The sequence below is a fragment of the Littorina saxatilis genome, linkage group LG6 (genome assembly GCF_037325665.1).
Source record: "Littorina saxatilis isolate snail1 linkage group LG6, US_GU_Lsax_2.0, whole genome shotgun sequence".
In the NCBI taxonomy this organism is placed as follows: Eukaryota; Metazoa; Mollusca; class Gastropoda; order Littorinimorpha; family Littorinidae; genus Littorina; species Littorina saxatilis.
The window spans coordinates 4,108,247-4,121,108 of NC_090250.1; the positions used below are offsets into that span (position 1 = coordinate 4,108,247).

The 12,862-nt window shown below is 42.0% G+C and overlaps 1 protein-coding gene across 1 annotated transcript in view; it reads right to left on the reverse strand.

Moving 5' to 3' along the window:
- Positions 1-3,551: 3,551 nt before the first annotated feature.
- Positions 3,552-12,862, reverse strand: part of LOC138969602 (protocadherin-11 X-linked-like) — a 53,353-nt gene continuing 44,042 nt past the window's right edge. Inside the window, exon 4 of the mRNA XM_070342459.1 lies at positions 3,552-4,471. Within this exon, the coding sequence (XP_070198560.1) occupies positions 3,552-4,471 (920 nt within the window). The remainder of the gene's footprint in view (positions 4,472-12,862) is intronic.

The window sequence follows — 12,862 nt, forward strand, 5'->3', positions numbered from 1 at the left end:
CCACGTGGTAGGTCAAGTGCTTCTGAGTGTATTTCTTACCATTACGCAGTTCGTCTTCAAAATGACCACACACAAAAAAACACATATGGAAATAAACTCTATTAACCGTTGTCACATTCTGGGATAAAACAACCATTTTGTTGTCACAGTCTTGGATAAAACAACCATTTTGTTGTCACAGTCTTGGGAAAAAAAAACACCTTTGTTGTCACAGTCTTGGTTAAAACTTTTGACGCATTGGGGAAAAAAGGTTAGCGTAACGCAGCAGAGATTGGGTTATTTGCTGTAATGATTAGACTATCGACAATATTTCCTTTAGTACAAAACAAGTACGAAAAATCAAGCACCGATATCTGCGCCAAAAAGTAAAATATTTAAAACATCCTTTAATAATAATATAATCATGAACAAATTTCCCCAAAATCACATGACGTGTAGCACCCATCGTACGTGTCTGAAGTTAAACATTGTCGTCTTAAAACAATGTTTTATTCATCTGAAAGTTTGTCACCTTAAAACCATGTTGCATTCATCTGAAGTTAAACTTTGTCGTCTTAAAACAATGTTTTATTCATCTGAACTTTAAGGTTGTCACCTTAAAACAATGTTGCATTCATCTGAAGTTAAACTTTGTCTTCTTAAAACAATGTTTTATTCATTTGAACTTAAAGTTTGTCACCTTAAAACAATGTTGCATTCATCTGAAGTGAAACTTTGTCTTCTTAAAACAATGTTGCATTCATCTGAAGTGAAACTTTGTCTTCTTAAAACAATGTTGCATTCATCTAAATTTAAACTTGTTTTATTCATCTGAACTTTAAGTTTGTCACCTTAAAACAATGTTGCATTAATCTGAACTTACACTTTGTCGTCTAAATACAATGTTGCATTTATTTGAACTTACATTTTGTCATGATCTAAATTAAAAACAATGTTGCCTTTTTCGGAACTTACACCTTTGTTATATAATAACAAAATTGCTTTCATCTGAACTTACACGTTGTTGCATTCCAGTGCACTTGCTTGCCAATTTCAAACTGCAGAATGAAAAATGACCAAACCTCAACTTGCAGCGCTCTCTGTACATACGCAAGCAAGGGCATGGTTTTTCACTGCGCGTAAACTGCTTCTGAAATCTTGCCCTTGTGCACATGGAAAGCTAGCACTGGAGATCGAGTTCTTGTCACGTCCAGGGTCATGTTACTTTTTGAAACACAGCACATTGCTGTGAGTGTATTTTTGTTGCAAGCACGAGACTAAACTCGCGGGTTGTTTTTCTTTCATTTTTCATGTTGTTCAAGAGCTGCATTATATGGCAATTCAGTGTATAAACACGCTTCATCATTTAGTTAGTTAGATAGTTGTTGCTTTTTGGGTCGAGCGGACCATATAGGCCAAATCAGGACCCCATCACGCTTCATCATAAGAGTTTGACACTAAAAAAAAAAAAATATTCCGTTTAGTCGATAACAGCCTGTTAACTAAACGTAATATCGACTGAAAAAAGGACCCCAAAAAATCTCGTTAAGGTTAAGTCAACAATGAAGTGCGCTTTTCTCATCTTAAAATATAGACGACCTATATCTTCAGAACAGCAGTGGGCAAACAAAAAAGAGTATGACTTGATAAACAGATAGATAAATAAATAGATACATAAATAGAAACATAAATAGGTCGACCGATAACTCAATAAATGAATGTATCAATTTGTTTTTTAAATTGATAAAATAAATATTTCGGAAACTTCAGCTGGAGAAACAAAGACCGCAAGTGTAAAAAGTACACTTTAATTTTCAGTAAAACGGAACTTTGTTCAGATTAGGTGCATTGATGAAAACCTTCACCTGATGCTACTGCAAGAAGATTTTACCTGACAAAATATCACTGACACTGCACATTGAAACTCTTTAAATATTTGGGACGTTAATAGAAGATAACTTTGTCACTGTTTCTATCTTTGACCAAAAATGGTACAACAACTTGGGCAGTCATACCGTATCCTGTCAGGTGTCCAAGTTAAAAAATAATCACGTGAATTTGTTTTCTTCAGATCAGTGGCGTAACTATATACACTTGAATTTCTGAATACATAACACAGCAGTCGGCTGTTTTCATACTGTCAAAAGTAAACAGCAATAAATAAAACCTTTAAGAACAACTTCCATATTTGCTTTGAAACATATTTTATACCATTTTTTTTAATTTGTGTCCTTTCGAATACTAGTGACCCCACAACAGCTTACGCCTTCTCGAACTAAGTCACACGTGGACTAAAAAACAGTGTCAAGTTTACTTTAGCGGCTTAAAGATATTCGATGATATGCAAATATATCAGTCGCCTATGTTCAGGCTGTAAAGGAGACAACGATTTACATAAAAAAGTTAAAAATGCGTAGCGCGTATTTTGTGTGTGGCAGTTATTTGTAGTACGTTGAGCATCGCGTATACATTACAGGAAAAAAAGTGGCGCATTAACTTTGTGGGCTCTTGAACTTCAGTGTCTAACGATTACACACCTGTGTTCATATAGACTGATTGTCAGGAAATGTTTACTTCCAACTGAAAACATAAGCCATCAGTTTAAATACAAAAGCCAAGTACAACAGCTAAAACTATGCTGTACGTTTTGCGAGCTTGTGTGAGATCGTGGAAGAGTTTCTCATCCAAAAGGGTGCGGGCACAGTGTAAAAATATCATGAAGAACACACGCGTTGCTCAGAATGTCAAACACAGGCAATGACTTCCAAGACGTAACGCATGTTACGTCACAAACACTGACATCACAAAGTAAATTGTCACGAGCGTGACATAGAACTGCCCTTGCTGCTATGGGCGCAGCATAGGTCATGGCTAAAGTCGAAAGACATTTGTGACGCCACAGTGACTCGCTTCGCAGTACAATGAGTTATGTATCTTGAGGCCGGCAAATTAAGCCCAGCGTTCACACCATGTTTTTAGAGGCACATGACGTCATTATGACGTCAACACGCTGTAACGTCGCGCCAGTTTCGTCACACAGTCACAGAACAGCACTGGAACGGCACAGCGCTACGAAAAATGAGGCACAGAAAACCACAACATCTCCCACGTCACATGATGACGTCGTTGTTAAACACCGTGTCTCCCTCACTCACACGATAACGTCATCGAAGAGGAACCTGCCTGTCGCCGACTGAACAAGATGATGTCATCAACACAGTGACGTCAATTAAATCAGGCAATAACAGAGATACCGTCGTCGTTAGACTGCCACAAACACGAACAAAGTCACGTCATCTCACACCAGCACGTTGTTGAAGAACACTCTCTGTCACGTACACAACAGCGAGCAAGTCAACAACACAGCGACGCCAATCAGTCAGTGATGAACAGATGAAGACCATCTTAAACACGAAGTGATCTTTCGTCACCTTTACACACCGACGTCGTTGAAAGAAGACAAGACTTGTCACCTACACAGGAGGCCAAACAGTGTCAAGAGCTAAAACCTCAACGTCATCAAAGGAAAACAAGACTGTCGCCCCCAAAGGGAGCCAAATTGTCTCAAGCTCTCACACCACGACGTCGTTGAAGAAGAGGTTGTCGATCTCGTGGCAGAGGTCGTCGGCGTTGATGGTGTAGCTGCCGGAGGTGGTGGTGGTGCGGTCCTCGTCGTCGATGGTGGCGGCCGTGCTCTCGCGGTCCTGCAAGACGCTGTCCATGTCCATCATGGAGTAGGCCTGACCCAGCGAGCTCTGACCCGCCGTCTGGTTCACGTACACCGGGCTTCCCCTCCCGCCGTCCCCTGACGGCTTGTAGGAGCGGGAGGAGGGGGAGGAGGAGGAGCCCGCCCTGCGAGGCGTCATCTGGTAGGAGTCAGCCACGGAGAAGTTGACCACCTTGCCCCGGACACCGTACGTGTCGTCCCCGCTGCGGTTCTCCAAGGGCGACACGTCGGGCGGGAGGGGGAGAGGGGGAGAGTAGCGCTGCTGGTGTTGCTGCTGCTGCTGTTGTAGCTGCCTCCTGTAGGGCAGGGACTTGGTGAGCGGGGTGGCGTGCTGGCGCTGAGAGGACGGGGAAGGCTGCGTGCTGTAGCGGAACTGAGAGTCTCTGTGGCACAGAATGCCGCGCGGGGTGGGGGTGTTGGTGGTGGGGGTGGGGCTCTCCTCGTTGCTCCCCCTCCTGCCCTGCTGCTCCTGCTGCGGCGTGGTCAACGTCCTCTGACCCACCGTGGTGTTGGCCGTCACGCTGTCGTCGCTGAAGCTGATGTTGCGGCTGTAGTTGCTGTGGGCGCCCTGGGCCTGGAGGTAGGAGCGCGGGGCAGTGGAGGTCAGCGTGCTGTTGAGTCCCCCGCTGTTGCTGCTCGCCGGCTGCTGGCTGGACGCGAGGCTGGACAGCAGGGATCGCTCAGGACGCGCCGAGGTCGGGCTCCGGAAGGTGGACAAAGTCGGGTTGCCTAGGTAACCGCGGCCGCTGTGCAGGCGGAGGTCATCTAGAGAGGACAGAGAACGACTGTGACATTAACTTTTCTGTTTAAAAAACCCAAACATTCTTCAAATTCTTTGTGGAGGTGAGAGGGGTCTAGTTTTTGGAAAGTTATCTGTCTTGCCTGTTTAGGGTTTCTTGATTGAGGAACCTGGATGGGTTATCTGTTTCAATGTATTGATTGAGGAACTTGGATGGGTTATCTGTTTCAAATGTACTGATTGAGGAATGTCAGCCGTGGAGCTCTTTCGGATTTCTTTATTAATGTTTGAAACGTTAGCAGATATCAGAGCATCTGTCCACTTGGATACACATTAACAACCTACAACCAAAGTGGCATTTTTTTCCGACTGAAATTCTACTTTTTCTATCTCTCTGCCAATCTGAGAAAATGAATGTACAACAAAAATGGCCGCCACTCTGCACACAAGACAACCCCGGGCTGTTGCATGCTGATACGCGTTGAAACGGATGGATCAGTTTTACATGTAAAGGTCACGTGAAATGTGTCAGACAGTCTACATGATCGTTTACATTTACAGCAATGTGCAGTCGAACCTGGCTGCAACGACCACCCGAGAGAGCGACCAACAGTGGTCGTTATAGACAGGTGGTCACCAAGGAATGGAAAAGTATAAAGAAACAAGTCGCGTAAGGCGAAAATACAATATTTAGTCAAGTAGCTGTCGAACTCACAGAATGAAACTGAACGCAATGCAATTTTTCAGCAAGACCGTATACTCGTAGCATCGTAAGTCCACCGCTCATGGCAAAGGCAGTGAAATTGACAAGAAGAGCGGGGTAGTAGTTGCGCTGAGAAGGATAGCACGCTTTTCTGTACCTCTCTTCGTTTTAACTTTCTGAGCGTGTTTTTAATCCAAACATATATCTACATGTTTTTGGAATCAGGAACCGACAAGGAATAAGATGAAAATGTTTTTAAATTGATTTCGAAAATTTAATTTTGATCATAATTTTTATATTTTTAATTTTCAGAGCTTGTTTTTAATCCAAATATAACATATTTATATGTTTTTGGAATCAGGAAATGATGAAAAATAAGATGAACGTAAATTTGGATCGTTTAATAATTTTTTTTAATTTTTTTTTTTACAATTTTCAGATTGTTAATGACCAAAGTCATCAATTGATTTTTAAGCCACCAAGCTGAAATGCAATACCGAAGTCCGGCCTTCGTCGAAGATTGCTTGGCCAAAATTTCAATCAATTTGATTGAAAAATGAGGGTGTGACAGTGCCGCCTCAACTTTTACAAAAAACCGGATATGGTAAAGAGAAACTTGTTTTGCGATTCTGTGCCGTAATTACAACTATATATTAGTATTGGGTTACTTCATTTGCGGTTCTCTGCTGTCTATAGAGATAGTTTTTAGCCTTTTTTTTTGTCATTCTGTGCTGTCAGGACAGAAAGAATAAGATATTGTTGTAGAATATTAGAGTTACTGTTTTGCCATTCTGTGCTGCCATCACAGCTAGATATTAATATCGAGTTACTGCTCTGTACAGAAACAACTAGCACGTGACCATCCATTCCTTTCCAAGACATTTCTTCTCGCAGAGCACAGAAACCCGACACCCCCTGTCACCAACAGCCCCGCACTCCGGATGCAGACATACTCTCACAGCACCAGGGAGGGGGGGGGGGGGGTGAAAGGGCATGGAGGTTGGATGAGAGAGAGAGAGGGAGAGAGGGTTTGTGTGTGTGTCTTTCTTTCTTTCTTTATTTGGTGTTTAACGTCGTTTTCAACCGTTCAAGGTTATATCGCGACGGGGAAAGAGGGTGGATGGAAAAGAGCCACTTGTTAATTGTTTCTTGTTCACAAAAGCACTAATCAAAAAATTGCTTGAGAGAGAGAGAGAGAGAGAGAGAGAGAGAGAGAGAGAGAGAGAGAGAGAGAGAGAGGGGTACAGAGGTTGCAAGGGGTGGGGTGGGGAGGGGGGGCAGAAGAGGGTGGGAGAGGAGTGAGATAGCAAGTGAGTGCATGGGGAAGGGAGGTAGAGAAAGACAGATAGGTATGCTGATAGTTAATCTCTTTCTTTATTTCAACCGTTCAAGGTTATATCGCGACGGGGAAAGTGGGGGATAGGATAGAGCCACTTGTTAATTGTTTCTTGTTCACAAAAGCACTAATAAAAAAATTGCTCCAGGGGCTTGCAACGTAGTACAATATATGACCTTGCTGGGAGAATGCAAGTTTCCAATCCGTTAGTCGCCTCTTACGACATGCTGGGGAGCATCGGGTAAATTCTTCCCCCTAACCCGCGGGGGGTTAGTTAGTTTCTCCCCCAGAAGGTATTCTTTGTAAATACGGATGACTCCCAAGAAAATATTCCCGATGTTTGATCATTGGCCTCCATGTCACAGTTAAAGACCAATCCATTTTTAAAATCTTCAACTTCAAATACACAAATACTTACGAGAAACAACCCGGTCCTTAACGAAACAAACTTCTTCTTCTTCTTCTTCTGCGTTCGTGGGCTGAAACTCCCACGTACACTCGTGTTTTTTGCACGAGTGGAATTTTACGTGTATGACCGTTTTTTACCCCGCCATTTAGGCAGCCATACGCCGTTTTCGGAGGAAGCATGCTGGGTATTTTCGTGTTTCTATAACCCACCGAACTCTGACATGGATTACAGGATCTTTTTCGTGCGCACTTGGTCTTGTGCTTGCGTGTACACACGGGGGTGTTCGGACACCGAGGAGAGTCTGCACACAAAGTTGACTCTGAGAAATAAATCTCTCGCCGAACGTGGGGACGAACTCACGCTGACAGCGGCCAACTGGATACAAATCCAGCGCGCTACCGACTGAGCTACATCCCCGCCCCTCGAAACAAACAACAAACAATCAAATAATCCTGCAAGAGAAACCAAAAAAACAACAACAATCTAATGAGAACACAAAAGCTTTAACATCTTAGAAACGAATTAACCCTACAATCGACTTTACACGAAGACGTCTTGAAAGCATCGATCTTTCTCCTCTCTACTGTAGTCAAGAACCCGCAAACTTCGTTTTCAAATAAATGCATTTCATGCCCATATAAACATTTTTCTCAGGGCGTTCTTCTCTCTCCGATAAAACACGGCCATAAATCTTCTTCCCCATCACAGGGAAAAGTCTCCACCATGCTTGTTCACCCGTAAGGCAAGACAAAGCTGTAGAATCGATGGCGGGTAAAATAACTGCTTTTAAGGGATCCTATTTCAGAAGCTAAGCACGAGGAACCTAATTTCGTACTCGTTATGTCGGTTCCTGTTTCTTGTACTCAGGTAAAACGACGGCTGGCCTCTTCCATTGAGTGCACTAATGTAGGAATCAGCTTCCACCGCCGCCAAATGAAGGCCAACATGAGAACGGCTACATCACGATCTGCTGCTCAGTGTTTTGTGAAGTGCCACGCACCTTTCATTACCGTTTGTTTACGGTGAATCCGGTTGATACCCGAGAACACACCTCAGAGCTTCCTATTCCTTGTGATCTCTACCATTCTGGCAAAAGGCTCTATTTTGTGTCTTGCAGTGGCATCTCTCTCTTACTTCTCTGGCCGACATTGCAGATTCTGTGAGAGGGGAAAATACATTAAGGTCAATATTCTTGGGCGCATTTTCTAATATGCTTTAAAAACTCCGCTGTTTGCCCGAAGGGTATAAAGCTCTATGACACTGAAAGTGCTCTAGCTAAAAATGTCAAGCCAGCCTTGACACTCGTGTCATTGTTCGTAGCTTGTGTCAAGAAACACAATTATCCTTTTTTTTTCTCCAAATTACATATACAAGGGAACAAAATGTCGTTCTTGCCTTGTGCCCAAGAGTACATTTATTCTTTCAAATTTAAGACAAACAGAATCAATTAAGCAAGTAATATTTCAAGCTGAAACTATTCTTGTCTGGCATGCAGATAGCAGAACTGATGACAAATTGCCTGTTTGCAAGTGGTTTTGCTTATATCTCAAGGATCTGCTCGCCATAAGAAAAGTTATTAGGCAACTATCACCATTTCGGGTAAAAACACAAAAGTTTTCTAGTCGGTCCTATATACTTCGTTTTTTTGCAAAGAACTCTCGCGCGCGCCCTAGTGTGTATGTGTGCGTGTGCGTGTGTGTGTGTGTGTGTGGGCGTGTGCGTGCTTGCAAAAGAGAGAGAGAGAGAGACACAGAGAGAGAGAGAGAGACAGAGACAGAGAGAGAGACACACACACACACACACACACAGACAGAGAGAGTGAATTAGCGCACCTTCAAGTTACAAAGTAAAACCCGTCCAATAAGTTTTTCACTGCCCTGTAGCACCTCTATCTTTTGATATATAAAAAAAATTAATATCTTTGGTTTTATCGTTGTCTTTGAGCGAGTTAGTAATCACCCAAAACCAATTGGACGAGTCATGCAGTAACACAACCTTCACTCAATGCACACATGTTTGCTGTTACCAGACAAGCGTTATTCCATCACCGCTTCGCTCTACAAACTGCACACCCTCGCCTCAACCACACAAATATGAACTAAAAGTTAAGAAGCAAAAGATCTTAACACCTTAAAAAGTGAAAACATTAAAAATTAAAAACGTCATACCCGGATTACAAACAATTAAATACATGCTAAGTAAAGAAAACAAAAGAAAAAGAGAGAAAGAGAGAAGAGAAGAGAAAACGTCAGAAAAGGAGAAAGGAGCCAAGGAAAGAAATAACATGAATTCTAAACACCACAAACAAAAAATTCCAAAATAATCAGAGAAATGCCCATTGAAGACTTTCTCATCAAAAGAAAATAATTATGCTTTGCCGTTCTTCGATTATGGTGTATCTATTATTCATTACTAAATAAGTACACGCCTTTTCCTTAAAATATGAAGTGCTATCTAATCGGCTTACGTCAGTGATCCAATTTTTAGATCTCATATATATCCAAGTCTTAAGGCTTACATTTTTTTTGACAATCCCATTTAAAAAAAAAAGTTAAACTTTGTTGTTTTCAAGGGATAAAATCATATCACATCAGACGTAAGAGAAAAAGAGGTTTGGGCAGGTGAGATGCTAACATTGAGAGATAAAGAAAAAGGTGGAGGGGGGGGGTGGGGTGGGGGGGTGGGGGTGGGGGGTGGGGGTGGGAGCTGGTAGGTGCTTTGTGGTGGGGGTGATGGCCTTCAGAAGGTGGCTCTGATATAAAGATGTGTTAATGAATAGTACATTTATATATCACCCCAAACAGCAGAGGGAGGAACATGTCAAAACGAGCGAATATCATGGTTCTGCAGCAGCTTCTGGTTTTAAGCTTTTGTTTTGTTCTAATGTCTCTATACCATACAGGCTACAAGCGCACTATTTAAGCAGTTGGATATAATGGTAAACACACACACACACACACACACACACACACACACACACACACACACACACACACACACACACACACACACACACACACACACCAATAAGAGACAAACATTAAACAAACAAAAAAAAGCGCAAACAAGCAAGTCGTGAATGCATTCAGCATTACAGAATCGAATCATGCCATACATGCCATGCAGCCCTTTGGCCGATACAAAGGCGGGGAGGCAGACAGAAGCGAACGATCTTCTGTTCAAACCATACAGAAAATACTACAGAAGCAAACAAAAGATAAGCCAAGCAAAGCTACACATCTAGCTGGCGATTATAAATACACACTGCTACACACTCAGTGACGTCACACTACACGCGTGTTGCGGGAAAAAAGCAACGCATTCACAAATAACCTGCACTTACCAATGACATAAATTGTGTACACAGATTGAAATGTCTGCACTGGCTATACATAGCATGACTTGCTGATCACTGCAAGAACGACAGAAACCAACACTGCATCAAAATAAATGTCAACAAATCATAATTCAGAAAACAAAGCAAAAGAACAGAGAATTGTGGCACGTTCATTGTGTAGAATGAATAATCAGCCTCGCAGTAACAAAGACACTATATAAACTACGCTTAATCGATAAGAAGTTTTACTGCTCGTTCTATTATAATCAGAAAATACAATACAATCATAATGTATTATCTCAAAATGAGAAATTACTCAATTGTTCCCTTTGCAAAATAGGAAAAATAAGATGTGCTCTTTTTTTACACATTTCTTCTAATACGACCAAAAAAAACAAAACAACAACAACAACAACAACAACAACAACAACAACAACAACAACAACAACAACAACAACAACAGAAAGTATTGGGGGTGTCTTTTCACCACACATATTTTGATTTTAATGACTGAGCGCCTATTGACGGAATGACCATCACAAAACACGTTGACCATCAAAAAACACTAGGAAACTGTGCTCTGTATATAATTTACATCAAAATCATTCTTTTGATAAACAACATCGACTCTTTACCAGCTAAAGTAATACTCTGAATTTAAGATTGTTTGTTTAGAACTGAATACTCTCTACAAAATGAACGTGCCACAACGCCATAACATCGAAAGCAAAAAGAATAACATAATCATCAGTGCTGTGTTAGAACTGAAATTAAAACGGCAATTTCACCTAACTAGGGAATCAGAATACAAAAGTTTATTCCCCCCTCTGCTTCTTTCTCTCTGTAAAGGTGTAGGGCTAGTTATTTTTCGGTAACTTACCCAACAACAAAAATCACTTACCCAACAACGGGCCTGAATCCTCGATAGCTCACAGGTTGATGAGTTAGACTTTGAGGGAACTACTTTAGCGATTGAAAAGTTCCGAACGCTCTAATGTACGAAATATGCATCTCTAGACCAAACAATACAAACATACTGCATTTAAACTGGCAACTACAGGCTTGAACACATTAATCTCCACATAAAATCTATGAGTTTGGTTGTTTTCAAAATCCAAATCTAACGATCAGTGCAGAGAAACTCGCTTTAGATCTCTTTTGTTTTGAGTTCAAGTAACTCTCGTACGACAAGAGTAGTTCCCCTTCCAAATTTTCTGAACTGAGTTGCTTGGACAAGAGACTGCAATCCGACGGTTAGTTTTCGACAATATTTCATTTTATAAACAGATCACACGCAACCAAATGCACACATCGCATCAATTTAAAGAACATACAGCGGTTTCATACACTATTTTGCCCCAGAAAACGGAACTTCATACAGGTTTTTAACGTTGGAACACGGGTGCAAAAGTTCGTCTGCTTGTCCCATTCGAAGAAAGAACATTTCCTAAGCGATACCAAAACATGAACAGAACACACACTATCTGCCTTTACCGCCACAGCAGAATAACAACATAATTGCATGTGTACTTGATTTTAGTCCAAAACAGGGAAACTGACAAGAAGTGATTGAATTTTCCTGAACTATACAACCGCGCATTATTCAATCGCCAGCGCAGGTAGTCTGGTTGAGTGATTTGGATTCGATCAAACTTTCGCACAAAAACTCCTCTTTTCTTTGAATAACTGAAGAAAGGAGGAATAAAGAGGTTACATACCTCGTCTCAGTGATCCCAGCGAAGCTGGAGGTATCCCGTGAACGCTATACTGTAATCGATTTGAGAAATGTGCATACCGAATAATACATGATAAAGAAGGATTCTTTGTGCCCGAAAATGGGCCACAGTTGGAGATGGAAGTTCACCAAAAATTGGGACCATACTAACAAAAATACGGTGGGTAAAATTGGCGCCCCCATTTTTTTAGCAAACGCCACCCAAGGCCGCTTTGGACGGGTAGAAATTCCGTAGTTTCCAAGTCTATGGATAAAGCTCGCGTAAGAAGAATACGTCACGGTCGAAAGTCTTTGACGTCAATTAATGCATCATGACGTCATGCCTCCCTGTAGTCTTTCTCTCTCGCGCGGTGTGTGTGTTTTGGCTCACGAAGTGTAGCCTATGCGATCGTAACTTTGTCTGTCTGTGCGTGCGTGCGTATGTGCGTATGTGCGTGCGTGCGTGTGTATGTCTGTGGTAGAAACTTTAACATTTCGTCATTTGAAGACGTCACATTATGGCGTAAGAGGGTTAGACGTCACGCGAAGGAATGTCTCGGTCATTGTTATTTTGAGCGGGCCGAGACTATTTGGCAGTCGTGTCTGTAAGTAGGCTACATGCAGACAGACAGATCTAGATCTAGTGTCTCTCTTTCTTGCACAGTGTCACCAATGCTTACTGTGTGTGTGTGTGTATGTGTGACGGAGTGATTGAGTTTGTGTTACTGTTTGTCGATTTCTTACGTGAGCCTTGAAGGCTTCGCCTCTTGTTTGTGTTCATTTTGTGCACATGTGTTAGTGTTACTGTTTGTGTGTGTGTGTGTGTGTGTGTGTGTGTGTGTATTTGTGTGTGTGTGCGCACGCGTGCATGAGTCTGTACTCGTGTGTGTGTGAGTGTGTGTGTGTGTGTGTGTGTGT